The sequence below is a fragment of the Fusarium mangiferae genome (genome assembly GCF_900044065.1).
Source record: "Fusarium mangiferae strain MRC7560 genome assembly, contig: FMAN_scaffold009, whole genome shotgun sequence".
In the NCBI taxonomy this organism is placed as follows: domain Eukaryota; kingdom Fungi; phylum Ascomycota; class Sordariomycetes; order Hypocreales; family Nectriaceae; genus Fusarium; species Fusarium mangiferae.
Genome location: NW_024573929.1, coordinates 1,032,828 through 1,047,984, shown reverse-complemented (window position 1 = coordinate 1,047,984; position 15,157 = coordinate 1,032,828). Strand labels below are relative to the sequence as shown.

The 15,157-nt window shown below is 47.4% G+C and overlaps 4 protein-coding genes across 4 annotated transcripts; all 4 read left to right on the top strand.

Moving 5' to 3' along the window:
- Window positions 1-5,097: 5,097 nt before the first annotated feature.
- FMAN_12439 (uncharacterized protein) lies at window positions 5,098-6,211 on the top strand (the record flags this gene model as incomplete). The annotated part of the gene is made up of 2 exons (XM_041834979.1): window positions 5,098-5,730; window positions 5,795-6,211. The coding sequence occupies 2 exons, from the start codon at window positions 5,098-5,100 to the stop codon at window positions 6,209-6,211; spliced, it is 1,050 nt and encodes a 349-aa protein (XP_041685188.1).
- A 1,735-nt stretch (window positions 6,212-7,946) lies between these two features.
- On the top strand, window positions 7,947-9,365 carry FMAN_12438 (uncharacterized protein; the record flags this gene model as incomplete). Its single annotated transcript, XM_041834978.1, has 3 exons — window positions 7,947-8,249; window positions 8,304-8,807; window positions 8,862-9,365. The coding sequence occupies 3 exons, from the start codon at window positions 7,947-7,949 to the stop codon at window positions 9,363-9,365; spliced, it is 1,311 nt and encodes a 436-aa protein (XP_041685187.1).
- A 550-nt stretch (window positions 9,366-9,915) lies between these two features.
- On the top strand, window positions 9,916-10,937 carry FMAN_12437 (related to cyclin homolog UME3; the record flags this gene model as incomplete). The annotated part of the gene is made up of 2 exons (XM_041834977.1): window positions 9,916-10,075; window positions 10,138-10,937. The coding sequence occupies 2 exons, from the start codon at window positions 9,916-9,918 to the stop codon at window positions 10,935-10,937; spliced, it is 960 nt and encodes a 319-aa protein (XP_041685186.1).
- Window positions 10,938-12,044: 1,107 nt separating this feature from the next.
- FMAN_12436 (uncharacterized protein) lies at window positions 12,045-14,489 on the top strand (the record flags this gene model as incomplete). Its single annotated transcript, XM_041834976.1, has 6 exons — window positions 12,045-12,207; window positions 12,265-12,345; window positions 12,453-12,660; window positions 12,932-13,650; window positions 13,722-13,887; window positions 13,937-14,489. The coding sequence occupies 6 exons, from the start codon at window positions 12,045-12,047 to the stop codon at window positions 14,487-14,489; spliced, it is 1,890 nt and encodes a 629-aa protein (XP_041685185.1).
- Window positions 14,490-15,157: the final 668 nt, after the last annotated feature.

Here is a 15,157-nt window from a genome sequence, read left to right as displayed (position 1 = left end):
CCTTGAAGGGTAAACTCACCCACACACAACACAACACAGCACAGCACAACCCCAGCCCCAAACCCCAACCCACGACTTTGGCTGCAGCTCCTACAAGTACGTGTTAAGTATAGCGAGTGCACTGTATGTACAGTCAACTCGACGTGTCCGAATACTGTACTTGGCGAGACGATCCACGCAACCCTCACGCAGGAACTCTTTGTCGGCCACTGCGGTTGCAGCACCTTTGCGGGCGTCTAAATCGAGACGTCGACAACAAAGGCCGTTGATGACTGTGGGTATCTTGTTAACGGCGAGTTTGTGCTATCGGTTGACACAGCACGATGGTTGACAAGATCGTCGTGAAGCGTGAGCATTGACGATAAGGAAGACTGGGCATAGCAAGTGACGACGGCGGCAAGACATACAACCCAGTAAGGTTGGTTAATTCGGTATTTGGTTATGCATATTGCCTATCGTTTCATCATTTCTAGAGGTCGTCTTGCCGCCAGCCTCATCTTATCTTACCAGACGGGTCCTCATCCTGTTCCGTATATGCAGAGGGATACTCGACCCTACAGTACGGAGCATGCACCACACCCATTTCATTGCCGATGGAAGGTTGCTAGATGGAAGATTGATTATCTTTGGTCCTTGATAAGTGATAACTGCCACTGCCACTGGCTCTTGCGCAATCCAACCTCTCGATCTCGGTTAGATCGTCGTTGGACTTTGATCAAAGCTGGCACCCTGCCGTTACCACCATGCCAAATAGCCAGCCATACCATGCTACCATACCATGCCCTTCCGCACCGTCCAAGTGTTTCATCAGGCTCTTCTGGCCCCTGGGGATCCCTCCAGGGCTCTCTTCTCTTGTGTCATTTGCCAGGCCACCATGCGGGGAATGGGCTGGTCTATTTTGAGCGGGCTGTGAAGGCCTGCTAGCGGAGGTCTAAACCTGCTCTTGTTCGTCTTCCTCATTTTCGGTTGGAAGGGATGTGATGTGATGTGAGGATGCTTGGTCTCTAGGCTTCGCCTACGCCGATCACTTCAACGGACGTGGGTGGGTGGTCCCTTCTTTGAATTCCTGTTCCTGGAGAAAGGGTCCAAAGTCCCATCCCGAAAAGAATTCGAGGCACTGACCGAATGCGTGATGCTGTGCAGCTTCGGGTTCCTAGCGCAAAGTCTACGGTAATTCTAGACGAGTCACAACAAACAGAGCAGCGAACAACCGTAAAGTTAAAATTGACAGTCCAAACTCACTGTGAGCGGGGAGATTGGCTGAACCATAGCACACCCTGAAGGGTCTGAGAGACAGAAGACGATGTCGCATCTGTGCCCTGGCAGAATCCCTGTACAGTATGAATCCATACCCATATTATCGGCATTCATCAAGAGTCACCTTTCACTGAATCAAGTGAATCAATGGATTCAGCGAGAATGATAGACATTTCGACGTAAAGGGAAAAGTCAACAACTGCTGCATTTTTCAAGAGCATTGTTAGAAGCCGCTTGTCTCTCCCTAACTAAGTACCTAGGATAGTACCTTACCTAGCTCTCCTCATCGTCTGCCCACATTGACGCAATCAGCCATCTGTCTATCCCTAGTCGCACGACCCATTCCTCGGGCTAACAATCTCAACAATCGATAATAGCCCGCATGCATCTACTAATCATTCAATTAATTGATGGCCAACATGTCTATCACGGGTTGTCAGCCCCTTCAATATCATGAGACAAGGCGATTATCTGATGCGTACGGCGTGCCATATGTTATCCTACAGCCCATATTCCCATCGCCACACCGCTAGTTCTCACAGACGATGAATGGCCTGTTTCTACTCCGTACATCGTCGGCTAAGGCGCTTTTCTTGGGCGGGTGACTTGTTGTCTCACTTTGCGGAGAACAAAGGAACTCTCCCCTCTGAGAGTCCGAGCTCTCGGCCCAGAGCGCGCCACCTCTTGCTTCAAATGCGAGTCACCCCGCGCGCCACACTTTGCGGAGAAACGGCGACGTCAGTCCCGTACGAAAAGCCTCAGCTCTGATTCGTCTCTTGCTTCAACCACAAAAATTGACTTCCTCAACATCGCGATATAAAAACCATGGTAATCTTAAAACAGAACCGACATGCTTTTTATTGCAATAATTAGATCAATGATGTGCTCTTGGCCATAAACTTAAGTCTAAACTGGTGTAATTGGTAACACCGTCAGGGGTCACTCGCTTCCTTCCAGCGGGCCCTTCGGGGGATTGGGCGTGCGTTCGCGAAATACTCTCCAACATACCTAAGCAATGTACTATATTATATAGCGTACTAAATACATAAGAAGTTGCTAGTAGCTGAAATCACAACTGCAGCACGCAGAATCATGATTGCAAAATCTAGATGTCGGGTCTGGCAGGGAATATAAAATACTCCCAGGAGTGACCATCGAGACCCCCGGTGTTAGAGGATATGGATAATCGCTGTAAACCAAGTCACTTAAACAAAAGGCAGGACCTTGAAGGGGTTCTACAATTTCCTCCAGGTATGGTCGTATGTGTTTGGGCTCTTCACTCGTACGGTATATGACCATAATATGTTATCTGATAATCAAGATTGATGCCTGGTGAGTGACTGAACCGCAATAGAGCTCTAGGTGCCTTCATTGTACACATCATGAAAAAACCACTGACCAAGGTTTCGACAATTCTGATTCAATTTTATCAAACATATTAGGTTCAAGATCACCAGATATAGAACTTAAAAGAAGACACTGGCTTTGTTGAGACACTGTGCAATTGACTTGGTGGAGTGAGAGTATATCCTGAGCCATGATGAGCCTCGACCTAGAGCCTAAAGTCAACGCACCCGTGGGCCCTCAACATTTCTATCAGGTAAGACTTTTGTTTTCATCATTAAAAGTCCACAATGTATCAGCGGATCTAGCAATGTCTCGTGACCTCAGAGGCTGAAGTGAATTACTGGAGAGATTATCATGGAAGATCGAGGACATGTATGTTTCGGACTCTTCAGCCACCATGTAGCGTAGCTCGAAAAGGCCGTGATATGTGCTGCAATTCTTTTATGGCTAAGTTGTTCAGAGACTGCTTTTATATACCTCTTGTGTTGGTTGCGAGTGCCCATTCTATCTTCTTTCTGGCTTAGGGACATGTCCGTAATAGAGGGCTGGCTGGTAGTGGAGTCTTCCGACACACTTCGCGATCAATACTATAGAAAAGGTGCTTAGTGAATATTGAGAAGGCTATATGAAGGTTAAGTCGCCAGCAATGCCCATCACCTAGAAGCTGGATTCGATACATAGGCCGCACTGTTCGCGTTCAGAAATATGCTGACAGCAGTTCCGGCAGCAACCCTTGGTAAAAGAAGAATATTAAGTCAACTCTAAAGTCTGAATGAGATATTAGTATGAGTATGTATTTACCCGCTAGCCAGGCCAATGAAACTTACATATATGTCCACGATTCACGAGGAAGTTTCCCAAAGACGAGGTGATACCTTTTGTTTTTATGAAGCCAAAGTGTGTTGATAAGCATCAAAATATAGGTCTATGAGTTGAGGGTTTTCCTTTGTACGAACAGCCAGTTAAATTATTCTATACGTGGAAACCATTACACACTCTGCGTATCGCCCAAGAGGATATGGAGATGACCACGTTTCCTTTGATGTCGTGTCTCAGAAGGTCCAACGATTATAAGAATTCCAGTATGTCCTTTGCAACCTGCCAGTAACCACTGCGAAGTTTATGGAGTCATGCGCCCAAGCATCTACGGATAGCTCCCACAATAAGGCTTAGAATGCCTATTGACGAAATCAACTTCTATTATCAAAAGGCTGCAACAAGACATGAGGATACAAATGCCACTATTGAAGACGACCGAGAATATTAAGAACCGAATGCACCCGAAGTACTCCTTATGATACAACCTCATATCCCAGGTCCCAACTGAGCATCGATTTTCCCTAGGCGATATCAGAAAAATGAGAGGGCTTTTAGTTGAGTATGGAATCTTGACAGTAAACAAAAACACTTAATACTCAACGAAGACTTGAACTTGAGTCTTTTATGTGAAGCCCCTCTCATCTCACTTGTCTGTGTAACATGGTAATGTGTTGCAAATCTCCCTCGGATTGTCGTAATTTCAGCTCTCATCAGAAATAGAGAATGTAGTGTGTTGCCATGGCTGCGCTTGAGAAGCCTTGGTTCTCATAGTCTGGAGTAATAAAAAGATAATACACGTTTACGGTTGCCTCCGGACGACGAGATAGTCTTATGTATGTAACCAAGCACTACTTAGAAAGCCCCAGGTGGGCAGAGTATAAGTATCTGAAAAAAAAAGCAATAGAATTAAAGATCAGCAGACGTGTAGGATTCTAGTAGGTGGACTATATTCAATTGTGTGTCGTGTTTGATTCGTTTCAAAAGTTCCTCATTAGTGGCTATCGCTATGAGTCAGATTTGAGAACATGATCCGTCATCATGTACGGTTTGGAATCATTTCTCTTAGCCCCACGCACTTTGTTTCCGCAAGTTCAAGTCGAGCTGCCTCAGATCGTTGGGATCAAAGTTTCAAAGAAGCAAGACTTACAGGTATCCTTCCGGGTGTGGCTCAAGATCATCACTTTCGCCTACATATTTTCGCCTACGTGCGGAAACTTGAGTATGACTTTGGAATTTTATAGAGAATGACAGATTCGACCAGCTGTTGTCAATTTAACAATATGTGTATCGTGTAGGAATAAGTCTCTTTCTGATCGATTCGTTCCATATGGCAACGGAGATATAATGTATATTGAATGTGATTCTGTTGGCAGGTCTGGGATAGTGAGACAGAAACTCATCAATTGCCCATGCATGATGTTGGATCATATGTCCATGTTGACTTGAACTCAGCAATAACTCAAACAATTAAAATAACTACCATCATAGCTCCGATGACAGATACCGAATGGGACATAATCTATATGAGTCTCGCTCCGAGGCTCGGGCCTAAGACGCGGGAGCAGGGCGGGTTTAAATTGTCCGGACTTCCCGCCTCCACCACGAGTCGGACTTTTCTCTTGCCCACTGTATCAAACCTACCGACTTACACAATCTGATCAACATCACATTAAAATGGAGGTGATAAATTTTGGACAGAGCCCTTCACTGGGATATATTCTGTTCATTGCTACTTTGGCTCTATTGCCTATTCTTCTGCTCTTCGTTCTCATCCGCAGACCTGTTGGCGAATCTGTATCCCAATCATTGCCTTTGCCAGCCGATGATGAAATTGTTCGCCTGCGAGTATACCCGGTCAAGTCATGCCGCGGTTTTGATGTCAGTTCAGCGCAGCTTCTACGAACCGGTCTAGATCTGGACCGTAACTGGATGTTTGTCACGGCTGATGAGCATGAATTTATCACGATCAGAGCAAATTCAAATATGACTCTTATCATAACAGCTTGGGACGACGATACCGACACACTCATAATTTCTCTCAATGAACACAAGATTGAGATACCCGCTCACCCTACGAGTCAATGGCTTGAGAATAACACTGAGCTCAAGAAGGCGACTATCTGGGGCGAGCAAACCGATGCATGGGAATACGCCGAGAGCCTGACCAAGCCTATCTCGGAATTCCTCAACATGGACGTTCGCCTGATGTACAAGGGACCTACACCGCGAGTTCTACGTGGAAGCGGAGCTCCTCACCGTCTTGGTCGTACGGAAGCTACCAAGTTTGCCGATATGATGCCTGTGCTGGTAAGTTACATAAACTGGAACCTGACATACGACTCAGGCGCCGTACTAATGCCAAACTTGACAGGTTGCCTCTATGGCGAGTATGAATGAGCTTAACGAGCGTCTCACTAAAGCTGGCGAGGATAAGATTGAGATTGATCGGTTCCGCCCCAATGTCATCATCCGAGGAAGCGTACCCTGGGTTGAGGATGGATGGAAAACTCTCCAACTTGGTGAGGGCGAGCACCGTCTCGACCTTGATGTTGTGTGCCGATGCCTACGATGCCAGGTACCCAATGTTCACCCGATTACTGCTGATAAACATCCGCGTCAACCTTGGAACCAGCTGATGAAGTATCGACGAATCGACCCTGGACTGAAGTTCAAGCCGAGCTTTGGCATGCTTTGTGCGCCGAGCGATGAGGGACACATCGAGCTTGGCATGAAATTCCAGGTCACAGCTATGACGAATGATCACTTCTTCATTAGTCCAATGAAGTAAAACGAAATATTGGAAAGTGTTTGGGGGAGCTGTGTGGCTTCTGCGGTAGGGTAACATATACAAACCGCCAAGGGAAACGAAAATGAAAACGATAACAAGACCATGTTTAGGTAATGGTTCACATGTATCGTACGCTGTTCAATTTTGGACACCTGGGTACCTGGGCGTACTAGCTGACTGTACTGTGTTCTCCTCTTTTAAGTGGCAGTGCTGGATCAGCCCAGCCAGGATAGGACCAAGAGCTTTCGTAAAAAGTCAGATAGAATTCAAGGGTTGAGTCTGCTCTCACAAGTAGTTCGAGCGTGCCTGGATCAAGTATACAATTTTTTAAAACAGGCCGATTCGAGAATCTGAGAGGAATTCCTGAAGGGAAGAAGAGCGCGGGACTTGATTTCAGCCATACCCTTCACCTTCACCCTTCCTTTTCATATCTCAATTTGTCTTTCTCCCTAAACTGATAAGCCTAGGCTCTTAATTGGGGACTAATGGTATTTGATAGAGGCCTCCCGATAAGATCACGATGTCATAAATTTGAGGATGGTTTCATTCCAAGGATGTTTGCTCACAAATCAAGTGTTTGGTTGTTGAACAATCACATCCTTCATCCACTTGGCATATTAGCCGGAACACACCATCAACCATACACAGCCTTGCGAAGACACTAGTGCTATGCCTTGCTGGCAACGGGTCAAGTAGCTGATAGATGAGATTTGTCGCTGTACGAAGAATTTCAAACATGATTGCGTTGTTGTACCCGTCTCTTGGATCCGGTCAAGCCTGGCCAGGCTTCCAAGGGACACTCGGGTTCTAGTGTGATAGCAAGCCAAGTTAAGAAGATTCTCATCGTGAATCAAGGCATAGAGACTCTTGAGATATGGTAGATGCTGTATCACGATTTGTTTAAAGGATAGAATGTATTCACATAGACTTGGACCCGGTCACGAGACGCTTTGCTCACAACAGCATCCGTGTTGACTTCTTTAATGCAGTTGAACGGCTTCTCATGTAGATAGAGCAAGCAAAGCCTCAGAAGATATAGAGACAAACATCATATCTAGTTGGTCTTTTGCCCTTGCCACATGATGCCAGAATGTGGACAATGCTGGGTGGAGTGATGTGTCCCCCATGCTCATGCTCTCATGCTCATGGGGAACGCAAACACCCTTATTGAGCTACAAGAATGATCCTTCCAGATCGGTTGACGCTATGATTCAAGCGCATATTTGCAAAGTCATATTACCCAAAGTGTCGGGAATCACGGCTCGGGCAGTTCTAATTCCGTGTTAGTCGTTGTTGATACACGAACAAAGAGTGGAAAAACTGTGGCTTGGTCATGGAGGCAATGAAACATATCCAAGACAGTCTGTAACTTACTCACAGGCCTACCTCTAGTTCATTGTTCCACTACTCGACTAGGTACCTACCTAGTCACAAGGCTCTGGCATTTGTGATTTTGTGTAACTAACTGCCTGGGCAGGCTGATTCACTGACTGATTGGTGTGGCAATACCCATTGTGCTAGGCGCTTCGCGGGGCTTTTTAAGCGGCACGTTGGCCCAGCTTACCTTATGAGAGATCCAATGCACAGCCCACCAGCTTTTCAAAGCTTCCTCCCAATCAATCAATCAATCAGACACTACAACCTTCATTGCTTTTAAATCTCTCAACCTTCCCATCAAATCTCACCACTATCGCGCGTCGAAGCAGAAGTTTACCCGTCAGAAAATCTATTCACCATGTTGGGGGAAGATCTCGTCATTTATTATAATGACTCCATCGACTCAGATAACCTGGCCGCGGCYATGGCCTTGTTCAAGGCCACGCAATGGAAGCCCAACGTCCGCGTGATTTGGATTCTAGAGCCCCGTCAAGTTTGTTTTGGATTATCCATGACCGTGGATCAGATCACCAGATGCAAGGAATTGATAAAACAGCATTTTCCATCCGTTGAGAATCCTTTCAAGACCCTTTTGAACGGAGATATCAAGCAGCAGGATATTGATGATMTCAAAGATCTGACAGACGATGACCGCAAGATTGTAAGCTTCCTCCTCAGGATCAAATGATTTAGACAAATCTGACCACGATAACAGCTCGAGATGGCAGTGAAGCCCAAGTATGGCTCAATCGACGATGCTACCTTGCATGCACAACTAAGTGCACTGGACCTGGCAACTTGTCTTTCCGAGTGGTCTAATGCTAAACCCATCGAAGTTCTCGTGGACTACGAGACTCTGCAACACATCGAGACTTTGCAACACATCGAGAACCCAGTGAATCTGCACATGCATCACCATGAAGAACTTGTCAACCGGACTGAAGGTGAGCTGAAGGATTACTACGACATCCTGAAGAAAGTGCTACATCCTGGCCGCCGAACCGATAACCTGAGGGGTTGGTATTACAAGTGTATCGCGAATCTCRAGCGCCGTAGAAGKCTCTCAAACATTTCTACGGGAGGACTTGCCTTGGACAACGTTTTGAATCGGATCCAGAACGCGGGAAGCGTTCATTTCTTTGGGGGTTCTTCGTTGAGAATCYTACAACAGTTCCTCGATAGAGGTGTAGCCAGCAAGGTCAAGTGTCACTTGCAAGTGGTAAGACTGATCCATGATTCACATTACTCATTGACAATATGCTTATGGTGATAGGGTTCCTGCGACATGTCAGCCAATCTCTTCTCCAACCAGTTCAACATTGCCCTCAATCAACAAGCAGCCAAGACCGTTCTCGGCCGATCTGCAGAATTTGCGGAGTTCACCGTCGTGCCTTCACATACAGCACAGAGTATAAAATACTCAGCCCTAGGTCTGAAGAAATATGGAGGCCACTGTATCGAGAAGCGAATTCTGGGCTTCAACTGCCACGAGGATCCCATCAGGATCGTCACAAATCAAGTTTCACTTGAGCAAAACTATCCTGATAAAGCTTACTCCATGCCAGACTTGACCTCGTTTTTGTGTGCACTTGCTCCAGACCAACTGGGCCCCAAGCTAGAGTATATCGAGGTCGACGAACAGGAAGGCGGTACACTTCTTTTCAAAAAGTCTGACAAGGGCATCCGTATGCTTGGTCTGGACGACGTTCAGGAATTCAAAGAGAAAAAGATCGATGAGATTTTCAAGTCATTAATAGTTGGCGAAGTAATGCTGTGACAGAGACAACTTTTGATACCCAAAGGCGAGTTGGAAGTCAGATAGTACTTTTAATAGCTTCTTGATGCACAAGAGCATAATCTCAATTAGTAGAGAGAAATGATAGACTTCTTACAAGTCCAAGAGCATGATGCGTGAAGCTATCCAAGTCAGGCCGGCTACCATGGAATACCAGTATGACTGGACTAAGTTGTTTGGACTCCGACGATAGTGAAAGTACCAGTAAAAATAGGACATGCAGACACCATCTGGAAATGCCAAATTCACCTAGATCTCATACTCAAGACAAATTTACATCTAAGTTAGGTAGTAAATCAACAAGTTAAAAAGGAGGCGCTAGAAGTTCAAATTCTATTGGGTAGGTCGTTTATTGATATCGCCAATCATCAGCCACAAGACGGGACCCTTCCGTGTGGCGCCGTTGCCAGCCTTGCGAGCCCCCTCTCCAAGTTGACTATTTCAACGAAACCTCAACAGCTTCGGCTGTCAAATCTGCCTCCCAAAGTCTATTCTTCCTGCGGAATCGGTATCTAACGGTCTATCAGAAGATATGTCAGCCAATTACTGGCACTCGACACAATGTCGCTTCTGGAGCTTCACCAAGGAACAGCTTGTGACAATGCGACAGAAGCTTGAAGAGGACAATGCCGAATTGGTGCGAATGTTTCCGCTTCCGCAGCAACGCCATCTGTACATATATTTTAATCAACGTACGTGGTCACCTCTATACCCCGAGAGAACTGACAGAATGGCTGACTCATGGGACGCGCAGAATTGATACGGCTGGCGAAGCGATTAACGATCCGACAACAATCCATGGCCACGGCGCAGGTCTACATGAAGCGATTCTACTCCAAAGTCGAGATTCGTCGAACGAACCCGTACCTAGTCATAGCGACCGCGATATACTTAGCCTGCAAAATCGAAGAGTCTCCTCAACATATTCGACTCATCGTGACAGAGGCGCGACAGATGTGGGGAGATCTCGTGGCCATCGACACGTCCAAGCTGGGCGAGTGTGAGTTCTTCATGATAAGCGAGATGCGATCACAGTTGATTGTATTCCAACCGTATCGAACGATCACAGCCTTGCGAAATGAATTATCGTTGGTGGACGACGAAGTGCAACTGGCTCGCTCGGTCATCAACGATCACTTCATGACGGATCTTCCGCTCCTGTACCCTCCACATATCATCGCCATGGTTGCCATCCTACTGGCCTTGGTGTTGAGGCCCAATAACTCCGGTCCTGGCCAGAATACTTCTGGAGCGGCGGCGGCTGCAGGACTAGCAGCCGCTCAACAGGCGCTGATGCGAGCACAGGGCCAACAAGCACAAGGTGGAATGCCCGAGCCCGCTGCTGCAGAGCCAAAGGAGAAGCGGCAACAAGATCGGGTGTCGCGGGTACAAAAGTTTGCGAAATGGCTGGTCGACAGCAACGTGGAGATTGCATCTATGGTGGATGCTACTCAGGAGATAATATCATTTTATGAATGCTATGAACATTATAACGACAAGCTCACTCGCGAACAGATCAACAGGTTTGTTAAGGCAAGAGGCTTAGATAAGTGATCGAGTTATGAGAAATGAGAAATGAAGCATGGTATACGCGGGTTAAGCATTGAGGAGCATTGGCTGGGAGTTCCGGCGTTACTGTTTATTGTCATTAGACATTCACACATTTTGGTATTGTATGAAGCTTCCAGGCCTACTGGCTGTCTGTATAGGTAGTACCAGAACTTTAACTTTACCTTTCTATCGTATGGATCTGAGAGTTTAACGACATAGAAGATTCCGTGCACGAAATCAAATAAAGTGAGACCCTCCGTAGGCTTTCATTGAACTGTGAACATCAAGTATTCTATCATAGTTAGGTATTCTACGTAACATCTCAGATATGCATGTGCGTATCCCAATGATCTGTCGGACCGTATGTCCGGAACTGTCTTTGAGAGCCACCCAATTATGAGATAAGAAACTTGTGAACTTCCCGTCAGATGAGATTTTTTTTTTCTATAGGGCACTCAGTTGTTAGACTGATCCATTAATCCACCGGCTGAACATGTCTTTCACTTGGCTAGTCCATAGATCATGTGAATATTTGCAACGTGAAAATAATTCCTTCGAGATGAGTTTATGCCGAGACAGAGCGAGGATGTTGGCAGCTAAAGGTAGCAAAAGAATAGCTTAGCGGGTCCTTCCGGGACACTAAGCATAATACAGTGCCTCTGATTGATCGCCAGGCTTCAAAGCAGTGCCCAACAGCGGGCGGAGCGGCTGTTGATAGCCACCCCGGGCCATGACGGACGGGGCTAAGCTCCACTGCAGCATTTGGTATTTACGTAGTACAGGCACTGGATTTTTGGGCACGCCCAGCCCAGAGCAGCACAACGTTAACCCGGTTTGGGGGGGTTTCATTCAGCTACCAACGTCACAGCTCGTCAATTGGTATTGGCACTTCAACACCATCTTTTCCTTTCCGACCCGAATCCTTCCTACGACAGCTTAGCCATGAACTTCCGGTAACCCGACAATACCTCCCTCGAAGTCGCCGTACCTCGATTTTATCTGCACAGCGACGCTCTCCTGCAGCGCAGGGCTTTTTGCGCCTGTTGCGCCCGACGTACCTGAAATCTCGCCGGAACGAGAGATGCCACCATTGCATTTACAACTGTCGTCATGAGCGTGACAAACATTGCGGAGGAAATTGAAGAGGGGCTTAGGGAGCCCCAGAACTCCCGCGATGCTCGTGTTGAGAAGCTCTGGGCGAGCCTCGAGCCTGATCACACAGGAGAACTTGACCTAAAGGGTCTGCGGAAGGGGCTTCGAAGGATTGACCATCGTAAGCGAGAGCCCGCGCTGGCTCAAGCTTGGTAGAGATACTGATGAGCAATTACAGCCATGAAGAATGCCGACGATATGCTGAAACGTATAATGGAAGAGGTGGATCAGAACGGCGATGGCAAGATACAATACAACGGTACGCAAATCTGCCTTTGACTCTGGAGCTCCAACTCTCCCAGATATTGCCTCGGTACCTGCGGCCACGATGTTGAAAGCTTACTTTTGGCTGTTCGCACCCTTTAGAGTTCCGAAAATTTGTCGAAAATGCAGAGCGCCAGCTTTTTGCCCTATTTCGATCAATTGATAAAGATGGGAATGGGAAATTGGACAAACTTGAGCTCCAAACAGCTTTTAAGAACGCCGGACTCACACTATCGACCCGCCGCCTTACCGAGTTCTTCGATGATATGGACCTCAACAATGACGGTTATGTCACATTTGACGAATGGCGGTCAGTACTTAAATTTCAATTCTATCTGGGTGCTCCTTTTGTTGCATTTTTCTGTTGAGAACTCCACTGGCTGTCAGTCGCATCACATCAGATGCTCAGAGCTCATGACTGACTCTCAGTCATTTTGGCGGGGATAACCCTCATAACGTCATGTGCCAAGCCCAATCGCTGCCATCGGCGATACATCTGCGACCGGTTTCTCGAAGTCAAGATGTTGCTTCAGGCGCCTCCTTGTCAATCATGGACTTTGCAGCTGATCATGAACTCTCAGAAACTTCCTACTATTTATGCCGCCCCACGACCACGACTCCCAACTTCATGCCGTACTTGACTTTTACTACTCGGTGGTTAGCGTGACTCCAGAAGGAGACACACTTGTGAGCGAGGAAACATTAGAGGGTCTAGGTACGGACGGCTTCCGCTCTCTTTTCATCACCCTTTTCGGCTCTCTTCTACGAGTCGCTTTCCCCTACGATTTCCCAAGACCTGTACCTTCTCCCGGCCGGACATCGACTTCCGTCAGTCAACCCAACACCTCAAATCCGGATGAGTCCCCGAACCAGACCGAGAACATGGCTACCGCGGCCGCAGTCTCATATCCCGACTACGATGATGCAGCTACCGAGATATCGCAGGAAATCGCCGAAACGCTTACACAACACGTCGACGATGGCACCCATGGACCTGGACATGAACACACCACTGGAGCTTCAACAGCAGTGCACAAGAAGTTTAGACTAACACAATTTGTACCCGATCCAGGCTACTTTCTAGCAGGTGCCATCGCCGGTGGAGTGTCGCGTACGGCTACTGCGCCTCTCGATCGGCTGAAGGTCTATCTGCTTGTGAACACGTCCAGTCGTACCGAGACCGCGGGTGTAGCACTTCGACAAGGCCGTCCCCTCGCTGCTCTGAAAAATGCAGCCAAACCGTTCGGCGATGCTTTTCGAGATCTTGTTCGGTCAGGGGGTGTTCGAAGTCTTTTTGCTGGTAAGTCTGCATCATGAGGAAGTAGGGCTCATTTTGGCCCTTGATGTGACAGAAAATGCTAACAAGACTAGGAAACGGCCTCAATGTCATCAAAATCATGCCTGAGACGGCCATTAAATTTGGCTCGTATGAAGCGGCAAAACGCGCGCTTGCCAACTTCGAGGGCCATGGTGATCCCAAGCATCTAAGTTCATGGTCAAAATTCGCCTCAGGTGGCTTTGCTGGCATGATAGCACAGTAAGTCCGATAAAAATCTTGACAAAGGTTAGAAACTGATAATTGGCAGGGCTTCGGTTTACCCTCTCGATACCCTCAAGTTCCGCCTACAATGTGAGACTGTCAAGGACGGTCTTCAAGGTGCGGCCTTGGTTCGCCAGACCGCTGTGAAGATGTATGCAGATGGTGGTGTGCGTGCCTGCTATCGAGGGTTGACCATGGGACTTGTGGGAATGTTCCCCTATAGTGCTATTGACATGGGCACCTTTGAATTACTCAAAAAGTCTTACAAGTCGTACTATGCTCGGAAGAACAACGTCCATGAAGACGATGTCAAACCCGGAAACATCGCCACGGGGATCATCGGCGCCACATCTGGAGCCTTTGGAGCCAGCGTTGTCTACCCCCTGAACGTGGTACGAACACGACTTCAAACCCAGGGCACAGCCATGCATCCTGCAACATACACTGGTATCTGGGACGTCACGAAGAAAACGATTCAACGAGAAGGATATCGGGGCTTGTATAAGGGCCTCACACCCAACCTTCTGAAGGTTGCTCCCGCCTTGAGTATCACTTGGGTGGTGTACGAGAATTCAAAGAGAATTCTTGGATTGAGCTAGAAGTCTTCACTAGCTGTGAGATAAAAGGGCTAAACACAAGAAACTGAAGGGATCATCCTCTGTTTCACAATTAACATTTACTATACACACGGACGCACGCAAATTTCACATCAATGTTCTGGAAAGCGAGGATCTAGCGATTGGATGGCATTGCGTTACGATGGGGGAATATTCTGGCGTTGAAGGGATTGATATATCAGAAGAAAGTGGCCAGCAGCCATTGTCAGAAGACGAGGCGATGATACGGCTGGCACTGCATATTTCTCATTTTTGGAGGTGCTGGGAGTCAGTGGTTAGAACTGGGTGGACATTTCCTTGTTCAAGATAGAAGTGGTTACAAGAAGGTGAGGTCTCGTCATGAATCCATCAGTAGTTCCCTTGACTAGGTTTGAAACGATAATGAAAGTTACTCTGACTCGCCATCTATGAAATTGTGGAATTGCGAAAGACGGCGGGCTAGCTGCGAGAGGTCATGGAGAGCATCCGGGATCGAGCATGCCCATTTCGGACAAGGAACCGGAGCCGGAGATGTGGGGCCGGCTCCGGCGGAATGGTTCATACAGGAGGGGCCGTCCTGGGTAACTCGAGGATTCGTTGGACTGCAATACCAGCCATAAGAAGGTAATAATTATGAAGGCATGGCGGAAGCTTGTAGGGTGAAGCTCATT